The 15,021-nt window shown below is 46.1% G+C and overlaps 1 protein-coding gene across 1 annotated transcript in view; it reads left to right on the top strand.

Moving 5' to 3' along the window:
* Nucleotides 1–292: 292 nt before the first annotated feature.
* LOC107297286 (translation initiation factor eIF-2B subunit epsilon-like) overlaps nt 293–15,021 on the top strand; it is a gene marked incomplete at its 3' end in the record, with an annotated part of 20,820 nt that continues 6,091 nt past the window's right edge. The window contains exons 1-4 of the mRNA XM_015826648.1: nt 293–448; nt 11,361–11,485; nt 13,347–13,532; nt 14,334–14,511. Of these exons, the coding sequence (XP_015682134.1) occupies nt 293–448; nt 11,361–11,485; nt 13,347–13,532; nt 14,334–14,511 (645 nt within the window). The remainder of the gene's footprint in view (nt 449–11,360; nt 11,486–13,346; nt 13,533–14,333; nt 14,512–15,021) is intronic.

The raw sequence follows: 15,021 nt of genomic DNA, 5'->3' as shown, positions 1-15,021 counted from the left end.
CTATTCCTATTCCTATTCCTATTCCTATTCCTATTTCATTCAATTCATGCTTCATTCAACTTTTAACAGCTCCGTATCTCCCGTCCGGTAGAATCCACAGATCTCTCTACAACGCCCCGCCCCCCGTCACGCCCCTCCCCGCCCCTCCCCGCCTTCGTATTCGCCGCCCGCGTTTGCGTTCCAAGGCCTTTTGTCCTCCGCGAGACACCGTCTCTTTCCCCCCCACCCTCACCCCGGTTTCTTCCGGAAACGGAAGAGGCGCGGCCCAAAGCGTGGGAGAGCGCGAGCCAGCATGGCGGCCCGCGGTCCTGCTGGGAAGCGTGGTGCCGGGTCCGGGGGCTCGCGGGGGTCGGAGCCCCAAGAGGAGCCTCCGCCTCCGCTGCAGGCCGTCCTGGTGGCCGACAGCTTCAACCGCCGCTTCTTCCCCATTTCCAAGGACCGGCCGCGGGTGAGCGAGCGTCTCCCTCCCTCGTGGCCCCGGAGTCCCCTTCGCTAGGCAGTCCCCCCCCCGTCTCTTGCTCTGGACTTCAACTCCCGTCATCCCCTGCCGGCAAGGATTGAGCATTTGCAGTCTCGCATCTGGAAGGCTCCAGATCAGGGGTCTTCAAACGTGGCCCTCTTGTGGACTTCAACTCCCAGAATTCCTCAGCCAGCATGGCTGGCTGAGGAATTCTGGGAGTTGAAGTCCACAAGTCATAAAAGGGCTAGGTTTGAAGACCCCCTGCTCCAGATGTTGCACCTGACTTGCTGCCTCAAAGCCCAGCTGCATTCAGCCACAGAGCTCCTCGTGGGCAGCCAGGGCCAGGCTTTCCCAGGATGATGGGAGCTGTAGTCCAACCCCCTTTGGAGGGCAACCGCTTGACAGATCTGGATGCTTTTGTTTCTCCGGATCTTTCTTAAACCTCGTCGGGCTCTCCTAAGGCATTCTGGCACTCGTCAAAGGTTGTACAGAATAACAGGGTTGGAAGACCCCTTGGAGGTCTTCTAGTCCACCCCTACTGCTCAAGCAGGAGGCCCTGTATACCATTTCACTTTATGTGAAATTTGAACCGAAAGCAGTCGGATAACTTGCGATCTTACAGACGCTGCGATCTTTGTATTATGACATGTCAAAGAGCACCAAGGACGCCACAATTCAGTCCTGAGCTACAAATAAAGGTTTCCTGACTGAATAATAAAGTTGGAAGGGACCTTGGAGGTCATCGAGTCCAACCCCCTGCTCAGGCAGGAAACCCTACACCATTTCGGACAAATGGCTGTCCAGTCTCTTCTTAAAAACTTCCAGTGTTGGAGCATTCACCACTTCTGGAGGCAGGTTGTTCCATTGGTTAATTGTTCTGACTGTCAGGAAGTTTCCCCTTAGTTCTAGGTTGCTTCTCTCCTTGATTAGCTTCCATCCGTTGCTTCTTGTCCTGCCTTCAGGCGCTTTGGAGAAGAGCTTGACTCCCTCTTCTTTGTGGCAGCCCCTGATCCTCAAGATCCCTTCCAATTCTGTTGTTTTGTTAAATATTTTCTTCTAGTATATGAACTGAGAGCAAACCACCCTCCCTTTTAGCACTGCTAATGTCACCTAATATGGTAATGAAACGTCTGCAACAAAAATTAGCTAAGCTCAGAGAGCACCAAGGACTCCATAGTTCAACCCTGAGCTACCGGATCTTCACTTCCATCAATATAAATAAACATTTTGATACTGTCATGTATAAGCCAAACAATGAAGAACCTTTACTTCAGGGGTCTTCAAACTTGGTCCTTTTATGACTTGTGGACTTCAACTCCCAGAATTCCTCAGCCAGGCATGCTGGCTGAGGAATTCTGGGAATTGAAGTCCACAAGTCATAAAAGGGCCAAGTTTGAAGACCCCTGCTTTATTCAGCCTGGCAACTGTCAGTGCCAATTACATCTCTACTGACTGAAATGTCATTTTTATAATCCGTATGGATTTTCCTGCAAATGGCTGTGCCTGTCAGATTAGTCTGTTTTACGGTGAACCTCATTTGTGTGGTTACGTGGCAGGAAACAAACTGCTAAAGCAACGCTATACTTTTGGGCGTGTGGAAAACGATATCTGAGTTGCTTGACTAAATTCTGCTAAATTCTGCGGCACTAAGCCATAATGTGGTTTGACTTTAGCATCTTATATATACACCTAGGATTTATTTAGTGAGCCCTGATTAAAATATGGCTTTGAGAGCCAGTTCACTGTAGTGCAGGGTCTTCAAACTTGGCCCTTTTATAACTTGTGGACTTCAACTCCCAGAATTGCCTGGCTGAGGGATTCTGAGAGTTGAAGTCCACAAATCATAAAAGGGCCAAGTTTGAAGACCGCTGCTGTAGTGGTTATAGGCGCCAGGATAGAAACAAGGAGATCATGAATTCTGGTCCCGCCTCAGGCAATGAAATCCAACTGGATGACTTTGAGCAGTTGCTGTGTCTCAGATCCAAGCCCATCTTGACGAATTTCCTCATTCACTTGTCCATAATTCAGTGCATGAACCTGCAGATAATTGTGTACTGTCTTTGCAATGAAACTGCCTAAATGCAAGGTTTAATTGAATTTTCCTGTGTCCGGTAGTGTGAGGTAGAAAAACTTCCAGGGTTTGTGTGTATGTGTGTGCAAAAAAATATTACATTCCAGGTCAGTCACAAAGTATGTTCCCCAAATTGCAAAAAAATTCCAATGCAAACTAAAAAAAGTCCCTGGTTATATATTTTTCCCTAGACTTTTTTTTTCCAGTTCAACAACATCACTCTTTGTATCAGGATGTCTGCCGTATCTTTTAAAATAGAAAGCATTTCAGTTGTTTGTTTGCTGCAGTCATAGAAGTTAGTTATTAAATCTTGAGTATCAGTAGAGTGCTTCTTTTGATACATCAGTTTTTTCTGATTCTTGACCAGCAGACTTTCCTATGAAATAAACACAGTTGCTGGGGTAGAAAGCATGAACACCTTTTGAGTTATATAGGGAAGTGAATATAACCATTATTTTAGGAATAATAATAATAATAATAATAATAATAATGATGATGATGATGATGATGATGATGATGATGATGATGATGATGATGAAGTTAGAAGGGACCATGGAGGTCATCGAGTCCAACCCCCTGCTCAGGCAGGAAACCCTATACCATTTCGGACAAATGGCTGCCCAGTCTCTTCTTAAAAACTTCCAGGGTTGGAGCATTCACCGCTTCTGGAGGCAGGTTGTTGCACTGGTTAATTGTTCTAACTGTCAGGAAGTTTCTCCTTAGTTCTAAGTTGCTTCTCTCCTTGATCAGTTTCCATCCGTTGCTTCTCGTCCTGCTTTCAGACACCTTGGAGAATAGCTTGACTCCCTCTTCTTTGGGGCAGCCCCTGAGATATTGGAACACTGCTATCATGTCCCCCCTCGTCCTTCTCTTCGTTAAACTAGACATACCCAATTCCAGCAACCGTTCCTTATATGTTTTAGCCTCCAGTCCCCTAATCATCTTTGTTGTTCTTCTCTGTACTCTTTCTAGAGTCTCAGCATCTTTTTTACTATCGGGGATAAAACCGGCTTTTCTAGAATGTCTTTTGCAGCAACCAGCTCATCCTACACATAATTAATTGCTGATCAGACAACTAACAACTTGTAAAAACATCAAATTAATACCAAACATCTATTATTATTATAGGTTTTCAAAGGCTCCAGAGAAGCTTTCATGTAAGAAAAGAATTTGGCCAGCTCTTAAGCAGTCTTCCTGGGAATTTTGAAATTTTACCATTGCTATCCCAAGGAAGTACATTGCAATGCTTGTTTCCATGGAGCTGCTTTTCCCATCATTTTAATTCCAAAATCTATTTTTTTTCTTGTTATCAGTGAATATTGCAAGATGCTATTTTTAAGAAGATATTTCTGGGCTGCTTGTTTTCAGCTTGTAGGCAGTGTCAGGTATTGTGCTGGATTTGATTGGGTTAAAATTGATGCTACTATTGGAAGGAAGGGAACTGGGCTAATTTTAGCTTCTGAAGGACATCCTAGTCATGGACATTGTGGAATTCAGGAAAAACTGAAAGAGAACGGAAAGGAAAAGTACTCCTTCAAATTATTGAACCCTGACCACTGACAGGTGTAAATATTATAACAACTTCACAGGTTGTGCCCAAAAAATACCTGGAAGTGGCACAGTTCACTGAAAAACGAAATGCATAATGCTTCCAAAGCTTTTTTTGAATGATTTAACATTGCTCCAAGAGCAGGGGTCTTCAAACTTGGCCGTTTTATGACTTGTGGACTTCAGCTCCCAGAATTCCTCAGTCGGCCATTTTGATGAAACTGCAGGCTTGGATCCAGACCAGGGGTCTTCCAACTTGGCCCTTTTATGACTGGTGGACTTCAACTCCCAGAATTCCTCAGCCAGGATGCTTTAGGACAGGGGGTCTTCAAACTTGGCCCTTTTATGACTTGTGGACATGCCTGGCTGAGGAATTCTGGGAGTTGAAGTCCACAAGTGTATTAAAGCTGTTCCAGTATTCTTTGCAAACCAAATATGGAGCCGAAAGCCATTGCTGGAAAAAAAAATGTTGCCATATTGCCTTTCTTACTAAGCATGGACAGGACCTTCTTGGTCCTTGGGAGAAGAGGCTGCCAGAGAAATTGCACAGCTGGAGGCTAAAGTAGAAAACTGGGCAAAACCAATTTCGGTATTGTTGCCAAAGAATCATGGATGTGTCCATGTAGTCATTAGGGGTGAAATTAGAGTCAAAAGAGACTTTTTACCCTTTCATTTCAGGTCTAATGCGTAAGGTGAAGACTCAGAGTAGAAAAAGATTTGCATTTTTATGACAACTTAAATATGGGAGAATCCCTCCAAGCCAGGAGCCTGTTATAATATTCATTTTACTTATTTGTAAAATTGATTGGCAGCCCATTTTGCCTCAAGGTAACTTTGGGCAGCTTACAGTCAGCTTATAATATAAAGTCGACGTATAATATAAAAAGGTATTACAGGTAATCCTCGGCTTACGACTACAATTGAGCCCAAATTTTCCATTGCTAAGCGAGATAGTCTTAAGTTAGTTTTGTCCCATTTTCGGACCTTTATTGCCACTGTTGTTAAAGCAAATAATTGCAGTTGTTAAGTTAGTAACACGGTCATTAAGCGAATCTGGCTTCCCCACATTCACTTTGACTGTCAGAAGGTCGCCAAAGGGGATCACCTGACTCCGGGATGCTGCAACCGTCATAAATACGAGCCAGTTGCCAAGTGTCTGAATTTTGATCACGTGACGCTGGGGATGTTGTCACGGTCATCAATCTGATGAACGATCACAAGTCACTGTTTTGTTTTTACTACTGTCGCAACTTCAAATGGACACTAAATGAATTGTTGTAAGTCGAGGACTATCTGTATAATGAAAGGTTGGAAAACCTGTGGCCCTCTAGATCAAGGGTCCCCAACCCCCGGTCTGTGGACCAGTAGCGGGCTGCGGCATGCCAGCAACCGGTCCACACAAACAAGCAAAGCCCCATCCGTGAGATGCAGGCAGCACACAAAACCACGCACCCTCCGGTCCGTGGAAAAACCTCTTGTCAATGCTGCTAACATCGGATGTCTTGCATTGACAACAGATGGAAATGTAGCCATCTTTTTTCCTTTCGGTTTTAGAATTAGATGATGCTGGGAGGGTGTGTGTGTGAATGAGAGTCTAGCTAGACATAACAACACTAAACCTAGCGTGAGAATCAAGGTTATTGAGCCCAGAGCTGATAAAGAATTGGCGGGTTGGAGACCTGGAGAGCAGCTGCAAGCTAATTGGGGAATGTGATTTATGACTGTTAATTGGAGGAGGGAATTGTGCTTTGATACTATGTGCCCAGGGCAGGGGAATTCAGTTTTTGGCTTCGATTATGCAGTGCCGATATTATGCTACTCGAATAAAAGATCCTTTAAGGTAAACAATGCCTCGAAGTTCTTTTGAAGAGTTTCATCTGTCAGAACCAGGACACCTCTTTCCACAGAACCGGTCCCTGGTGCCCAAAAGGTTGGGGACCCCTGCTCTAGATCATTTTTTTTTCTTTCAAAACCTGGCAATTTTAAGTTACCAAGATTGTGAGATACTGTTCTAGATGAAGTAGTCATCTGGGAACACACACACACACACACACACACCATGGATGAAAGAAAGGGAACGTGAAAACGTAACAGTCTTTGAAGGAGTAGCTGTGCAGGTAGATTGCAGGGGAAATCAACATCAAATCCTGGCTGTGGTTCATGGAAAATTACTTTGCCCTAGTAAGCATACCGAATGCTATTTAAAGATGTGGGTGTTGTGTACCAGAGCGGCGAATTATTAGTGTGATAAGATCACCCTTTGATGCCTCAAATGCGATTGCTCCTCCAAAAACATATTACAGGAACATTTATTGAAGCGACAGCGTATGTTGGATTTCCAGGATCCTGGTGAATGAAAGAGCCCGGCTTTGATTTAAACCAGAGGTAGGCAACCTTGGCTCTTTTATGACTCGTGGACTTCAACTCCCAGAATTCCTGAGCCAGCCATGCGGAGGGGAAAGGGAGAGGTTTCCAAGCTGAGCCATGCTGGCTCAGGAATTCTGGGAGTTGAAGTCCATGAGTCATAAAAGAGCCAAGTTTGCCTACCCCTGGTTTAAACCAAAATAGAAGCCGAGGTTTCTAGCAACAGCTTGTCAAGACTTTGAGGAGTGGAACCCTTAATCAGGGAATGCAGGGAAGGGCTAATTCGATGAGTTGATCAGCCCTCGACCGACAATCACAATTGAACCCACACTTTCCATAGCTAAGCAAGATAGTTGTTAAGTGGGTTGTGCCCCCATTTTATGACCTTGCCACAGCGGTTAAGTGAATTACTGCAGTTGTTAAGTTAATCACACGGTTGTTAAGTGAATCTGGCTCCCCCCCCCAATTAGTTCGACTTCTTAGGAGGTCGCAAAAGGGGATCAAGCAACCCCCAGGGATGCTGCGACCGTCATAACTACGAGCCAGTTGCAGAGTGTCTGAATTTTGATCACGTGAGCACGAGGAGGCTGCAACGGTCGCAGGGGTGAAAAGCGGCCATGGATGCATTTTTCAGTGCCGTTGTAACTTTGAACGGCCACTAAGCAAATGGCTGTGAATTCCTGAAGTGAAGCATCTAAGTAACTTTTAAAAAAAGATGGTTTGCTTGACTTGTTTGGAAAGAGAAAACATGGGTTGGATTCTAATTTATAGATAACCTAAGGCTTGACGTCTACATTGATCTACATTGATCCCTTGTTTTAATGTGGCCACCCATTTCTTGATTTGTTATTCTATGTTCTATCTTGGTTTTTATGGTTAATAAATGGATAAAGCAGAACCTTTACAACAGGACTTTCCCCAAAGTTAGAGACTAAGCATTAGATCTCTTCAGAGTAACCATCAAACAAGACGAACCCTTACAAACACCATACGTACTCCTCATTTTTCTCTGCCACTTCATTTCATTATACAGATCCTCAGTCTGCTGAAAAAAGTCGTTTACTTTGCTTCCTTGCTCGTCTCTTTCTGTGGTATTGAACACCACAGCATTTTGATTCGTGAGTGAGGAATTCACAAATTCACAAGTCTTGGACCACTTGTAACGGTCCGGATGACATCCCATGGAGAACAAAAATAAATATTGACTCCAGTCTATGGCTAGGTTTTTGTTTTAAGAATGCTCTTCATTTCTGTGCATTTGTGGGTGTGGGTGTGTTTCTACCCAATCACCATAGCATCTTTAAATGACAATGTTGTGGCAGCTGTTATTATATTCATCACAAGGAAAATGTGGAAATTACCCCTTTGTCGCTGCAGAAAAAAAGGGATCAACTTATAAGCTGTGTCTCATCAGGCAGTAGCACCTGGCCAGCCCTGTCTGTGCCTGGAAGCTAAATAGGGCTGGGCTCACTTGGGAAGGTTCAAGAGAAAATTCTAGAGCTGTAGGCCAGACTGGAATGTCGAAAACAAGTGCCTGTGACGGCAGTGGCCAACTCCTCTTGTCTTGTTGCCAAAACAAGTACACAAATGTCTCCAAGGACCCACCAGGAGCCGAGCTCTACTGGAGTGTAATTAACAGGCTGTCTGGCCTAGCCCAGGGGTAGGCAACCTTGGCTCTTTTATGACTCGTGGACTTCAACTCCCAGAATTCCTGGAGCCAGCCATGCTGAGGGGAAAGGGGGAGGTTTCCAAGTTGAGCCATGCTGGCTCAGGAATTCTGGGAGTTGAAGTCCACGAGTCATGAGGGGGCCATAGTTCCCCCATGCTGGCTCAGGAATTCTGGGAGTTGAAGTCTACCCATCTCCGAGTGGCCAAGGTTGAAAAATACAGGCCTAGGCCAGGGATAGGCAACCTTGGCTCTTTTATGACTGGTGGACTTCAACTCCCAGAATTCCTGAGCCAGCCATGCTGAGGGGAAAGGGAGAGGTTTCCAAGCTGAGCCATGCTGGCTCAGGAATTCTGGGAGCTGAAGTCCACGAGTCATGAGGGGGCCATAGTTCCCCCATGCTGACTCAGGAATTCTGGGAGTTGAAGTCCATGAGTCATAAAAGAACCCAGGTTGCCTACTCCTGGCCTAGCCGGATAGTTGAAGCTGTGGTTTCTGGATTGTCAAGACGGTGTCCAGAGTAAGGATGATCCTGTAATTTGTTTCTCTGGATCATTGTTTCTCAACCTTGACAATTTTAAGGCATGTGGACTTCAACTCCCAGAATTCCACAGCCAGCAATGCTGGCTGTGGAATTCTGGGAGTTGAAGTCCACATGCCTTAAAATTGTCGAGGTTGAGAAACACTGCTCTGGATGGACTGATAACCCCAAGAGTTGTTCCTGGATCTATCCTGGGAAGTATTGTTGTATGATTCTTATCAGAAAACTGCAGTAACAAAAAGGTGCAACAAGGCTGAACGTGGTTGCATCAAGGAAGTGTTACTGTGCCAAAGTCTGAAAATGGATTTAGGCTGGCCTATGTATGCTATGAGTGTGTTGGGATGCTGTCTTGCCAAGCTGGATCTTGGCCTCAATGAGAGCCGGGAGCTTTTTCCTTGCCAATGGCTTCCCTTGGCTTTTGAGTGGCCTGTCCAGATCAGGTTCCAGAAAAGTAGCAAGTGAGGCCTGCAATGAAAACTTTAAACTTCAACCTGAGTCTCTCTAGTCCTGCAACAGTCTAGATGCCAGAATGCAGTTCTCTAGTCAGGAGAGAGACTGGCAGTAATAAAGCAGTAATCAGAATAGACCTGGAAGGGACCGTGGAGGTCATCTAGTCCAACCCCCTGCTCAAGCAGGAGCCCCTATGCCAGTGGTGGCAAACCTATGGCACGGGTGCCAGAGGCGGCACTCAGAGCCCTCTCTGTGGGCACGCGCTCCGTCACCCCAGTCCTAGGCCTTTGGTTTTATAAAACCTTTTCGCTTTAGGCCTCCACCGCTGTGTACAAAAAAAAAGGTTCAATCAATCAGTCAATTTCAACTTTTCGCCGAGGAAAAAAAAGATCTTGCAAAGTTGGAATTGATTGATTGAATTTTTTAATCCCACCCAGTCTGCCGTTACCACCGCAGCCACGCCCAGCCAATGGGCCACACCCAGCCAATGGGCCACACCCACCCGGCACCCGACGATGCATAAGTGGGTTTTGGGCTGCAGTTTGGGCATTCGGTACCTAAAAGGTTCGCCATCACTGCCCTGTGCCATTTCAGACAGGTGGCTTTCCAGTCTCTTCTTGACAGCCTCTAGTGAGGGAGCATCCACAATGTCTTAAGGCAAGTTGTCATATATCTTATTTATTTATCTCAGAATCATAGAATCACAGGGCTGGAAGGGACCTTGGAGGTCTTCTAGTCCAACCCCCTGCTCAAGCAGGAGACCCTATATCATTTCAGACAAATGGCTGTCCAGTCTCTTCTTAAAAACTTCCAGTGTTGGAGCATTCACCGCTTCTGGAGGCAGGTTGTTCCACTGGTTAATTGTTCTAACTGTCAGGAAGTTTCTCCTTAGTTCTAGGTTGCTTCTCTCCTTGATTAGTTTCCATCCGTTGCTTCTTGTCCTGCCTTCAGGCGCTTTGGAAAATAGTTTGATTCCCTCTTCTTTGTGGCAACCCCTGAGATATTGGAATACTGCTATCATGTCCCCCCTCATCCTTCTCTTCATAAAACTAGACATACCCAATTCCAGCATCAGTTCCTTATATGTTTGAGCCTCCAGTTCTCTGATCATCTTTGTTGCTCTTCTCTGTACTCTTTCTAGAGTCTCAACATCTTTTTTACATCGTGGTGACCAAAACTGGATGCCGTATTCCAAGTGTGGCCTTACCAAGGCATTGTAAAGTGGTATTAACACTTCACATGATCTTGATTCTATCCTTCTGTTAATACAGCCCAGGACTGTGTTAGCTTTTTTGGCAGCTGCAGCATACGGCTGGCTCCTATTTAAGTGATTGTCCACTTACTACTATTGATCACCCTTTATGATCTTCTGACAAGCAAAGTCAGTGGGGAAGCCAGATTCACTTAACAACCCTGTTCCTAACTTACCAAGTTGCAGTGTTTCACTTAACAACTGTGGCAAGAAAGGTCATAAAATGGGGCAAAATTCACTTAACAAATTGTCTCACTTAGCAACAGAAACTTTTGGCTCCGTTGTGGTCGTTAATTGAGGATTTAACTCTTTCTTGGCTGGCGACCTGAGGCGGGGGTGGTGGAGATGCCTTTGTGTGCGCATGCACAAATGGGGCCCCGTGCGCACAAACGGGCTGCGATGGTGCAGACGACGCAATGCTGCAATGTTAGTGCCTTGGAGTGGGGGGGAGTGTGCGCTCACAGCGATGATAGCCTAGGCTAGCGCGAGTGTGGGGGTGCCCCTAGGCTAGCGCGAATGGGGGGGGTGTGCGCTTGCAGTGATGCTAGCACCCGCACAAAACCCGCGGCATCATTAGCAGCAGCATGACGCCACGATGCTAGCGCAAGTGGGGAGGGTTGCAAGCGCGCACACACTTATGCCCTGGCCAGCCACTCACACAGCCCAGTGGCCAACAGCCCACATCCCGGTAGTGGACCACAGCCCACAGTTTGGGGACCCCTGTTTTAAATGCTTTGGACATCAGCCCCAGGAGCACTGCCAGCAGCAAGGGAAGGCACCAGTTCTATCTCTGGCTTAAGGCAGTTCCCTAGTTGCTGTCCAATTTCTAATATTTTTCTCCCGTGGCTGCTATTTTTAAGAAGGCCACCCGTGCTTAATGAATATGGTATTTCCCGTGCTGCTTGTAATTTCATTTAGAAGGATTGTGTGACTCTTAACTGTAAGCAGACCTGTAGATTGTGTTTTTTGTTTTTTTTTGCTGTGGCTGACTTTTCTTTGCTTCCTTAGGCTCTGATTCCTCTGGCAAACGTGGCCATGATAGATTACACCCTGGAATTCCTCACTGCAACCGGGGTGGAGGAAACCTTCGTCTTTTGCTGCTGGAAGTCCGCAGAGATCAAGGAGCATTTACAGTAAGAGCAGCCATTTTCGCCGTCTCTTCCAGGAAGGGGCTCCTTCCCTTTTTATGCCTTTGGTCTCTCGGCGTTTGAGGGGGCAGGAGGACAGAGGGATGGCGGTTGTCAGATAGACGTAACCGAGCAAGACCAATAATGGAGAATGTCTGTTGCTCAGGGTTGAATTGAGGGGACCTTGGTGCTCTCTGAGCTTGGTGGTTTTCTTGCAGACATTTCATGACCCAACTGAGCAACGCCATCAGTGCTAGAAGGTTTGTGGAGTGGAGGAGGAGGGGAGAGAGGAAGACGAGGAGGGGGAGAACTGTGGGGTCCTTGGTGCTCTCTGAGCTTGTTTCCTTGCAGGCCTATCATGACCCAACTAGGGAACATCATCAGTGCTAGTCTAGGTTTGGGTAACGAAATAGCTGCAAGAAAATAACCAAGCGCAGTGAGTGACATAGCCTGTTGGGATAGGCATCAGAAAGAGGCAGACGGACATCTGGATACGGACATACTATAATTATACAGGTAGTCCTCGACCTAAAATCATTTGTTTAGTGACTGTTTGAAGTTACAAGGGCCTTGTGGGTCACATAGGATTTGTCTTCACTCTGTGCAACTGTCCATCCGTTCCTCCCTAGATCCTTCCAGCGTAGGAGACCTTTAACTTTGGAATAGATCCACCATCCTTCTTTCCCAATATCAGAGTTTCTTCTCACCATTAAGGGAAGTTTTCACCTTTAGACACAGTCTGCTCCGTTGCCACTCATTCGCCATTTCTAGACTTGTTCTGTGGAACAGTTGAGAACAAGCCCCTGCTCAATCTGCCCTACTTTGTTTAGTTTAAATATAGCCAGCTTTTTAGAACTCTCAAATTTTCATCTTTGATATCCTGCTTTAAATGCACTCCAATCTGTTAAAATTGAGACCCTTGGACCTTGAGGTTATTTATTTATTTATTTATTTATACCTCACCATTATTATTTCTACAAATAACTCATGGCGACCTTCTACTCCAAGAGGGTCTCCAAACTTGGCCCTTTTATGACTCATGGACTTCAACTCCCAGAATTCCTGAGCCAGCCATGCTGAGGGGAAAGGGAGAGGTTTCCAAGCTGAGCCATGCTGGCTGAGGAATTCTGGGAGTTGAAGTCCACAAGTCATAAAAAGAGCCAAGGTTGCCTACCCTTGGTATAGGGGGAAGAATTCTAAATAGCTATGGAATCACCTCTGAAACCATAATTTTTGGTAACTTGTAAAGTTATTTCATACTGTTTTTTTTCCCTCAGCAGCTATTAGAGTTGGCTTTGAAGCTCATCCACCCCTGTGTCAGTATTAATATTTCAAATTCTGTCTCCTACGTGATGTCATTCGCAGGTAGTCCTCAACTTAAGAACCACAACCGAGCCCAAAAGTTCTGTTGTTCAGTGAGACATTTAAGTGAGTTTTGCCCCATTTTGTGACTCTGCTTGCCACACTCGTTAAGCGAATCGCTGCCGTTGATATGTTGCTAACCCGGTTGTTAAGTGAATCTGGCTTCCCCCATTGACTTGGCTTGCAGAAGGTCGCCAAAGGGGATCACAACGACCCCGGGGGACACAGCCACGGTCATAAATACGAATCAGTGGCCAAGCGTCTGAATTTTGAGCACATGACCATGGAGGATGCTGCAAAACTCGTAACTGTGAAAAACGGTCAAAAGCCGTATTTTTTCAGTGCCGTTGTAACTTTGAACAGTAATTAAAAGAAGCATTAAGTCGAGGGCTGCCTGTATATTTATATACTCATCAAAAAAAGCCAACAAGGCATTTTTCAGGGCGCTCTTTTTTACAGAGGTTCTCATTCAGTTGTTTCTGTCTCTGGTTTATTTTCTCCTCAGAAACTCTAAGTGGTGCCATCCGACATCGCCTAACATTGTGCGGTTTGTCATCTCAGACCTGTATCGTTCCCTCGGCGACGTGTTGCGCGAAGTTGACATCAAGTGTCTTGTTCGTTCTGACTTTATCCTGGTCTCTGGGGACGTGGTGTCCAATATTAATATTTCTACCGCTTTACAGGAACACAGGTGGGTATTCAGGAGAAAGGGACAAGCAGCCCTCGACTTAACGGCTGCAACGGAGCCCAACATTTCTGTCGCTAAGTGTTGTTGAGTGGATTTTGCCCCATTCTGCGACCGTTGTTAAGTGAATCACTGCAGTTGTCCAGTTAGCAGCACAGTCGTTCAGCGAATCTGGCTTCCCCATTGACTTGGCTCGCATAAAAAGGGGCCAAAAGGGGACCGTACGAAATTCAGAGGCTTGGCCTTCGACTCATCTTTACGACGTCATAAAGATGAGTCGGTTGCCAAGCTGCAACTGTCTGTAAATATGAGTCAGTGGCCAAGCCTCTGAATTTCAATCATATGACCATGGACAGGGGTAGGCAACCTTGGCTCTTTTATGACTCGTGGACTTCAACTCCCAGAATTCCTGAGCCAGCATGGCTCAGCTTGGAAACCTCTCCCTTTCCCCTCAGCATGGCTGGCTCAGGAATTCTGGGAGTTGAAGTCCACAAGTCATGAAGGGGCCATAGTTCCCCCATGCTGGCTCAGGAATTCTGGGAGTTGAAGTCCACGAGTCATAAAAGAGCCAAGATTGCCTACCCCTGACCATGGCAATGCCGCAATGGCTGTAAATGTGAAAAAAAAGGTCATAAATCACTTTTTTCAGTCCCGTTGTAACGACAAACGGCACTGGATGAACTGTTGTAAGTCGAGGACTATCTCTATAGGGCCCTTCTGGCAGGAATGATGCGCTGCTATCTTATCTGTGAGTGTATTTTATTATTATTATTATTTTTTAAAAAATCTCCCTCTCTCCTGGTACAGGACACGGCGTAAGCTGGAGAAGAATGTGTCTGTAATGACAATGATATTTCAAGAGTGTTCGCCAGGACATCGGGCCCGATGTCCGGAGGACGATATTATCCTGGTTATGGACAGCGCTACGAAACGCGTGCTCCACTATCAGAGGACGCAAGGACTGAAGCACTTCGGTTTTCCCATGGTGTGTGAACCAGAAAGCTAGAGAATAAGCAGCCAGTTTTGCTATGAGTTTAAGACAGGGGTCTTCAAACTTGGCCCTTTTATGACTTGTGGATTTCAACTCCCAGAATTCCTCAGCCAGGCACGCATGCCTGGCTGAGGAATTCTGGGAGTTGAAGTCCACAAGACATAAAAGGGCCAAGTTTGAAGACCCCTGGTTTAAGAGGACGCACGTCTTAAAGCTGACAAGGATGAGAAAAAAAAACATATTAACATACATGGACTTCAATGCCCAGAATTCCCCAGCTAGCAAAGCTGGGAATTGAAGTCCACCGCTCTGCGCACGGTCACTCAAGCTCTCGTCACCTCCCGCCTGGACTACTGCAATGCCCTCTACATGGGGCTCCCTTTGAGGAGCACCCGGAGACTTCAACTGGTCCAGAATGCGGCCGCGCGGGCGGTGTTGGGAGGGACTCGTCGCTCCCATGTAACACCGCTCCTGCGCGAGCTGCACTGGTTACCAGTGATCTTC

Source organism: Protobothrops mucrosquamatus, unplaced genomic scaffold (genome assembly GCF_001527695.2).
Source record: "Protobothrops mucrosquamatus isolate PMUCROS unplaced genomic scaffold, P.Mucros_1.0 scaffold3220, whole genome shotgun sequence".
Lineage (NCBI taxonomy): Eukaryota > Metazoa > Chordata > Lepidosauria > Squamata > Viperidae > Protobothrops > Protobothrops mucrosquamatus.
This window is presented reverse-complemented; position numbering and strand designations above follow the sequence as displayed.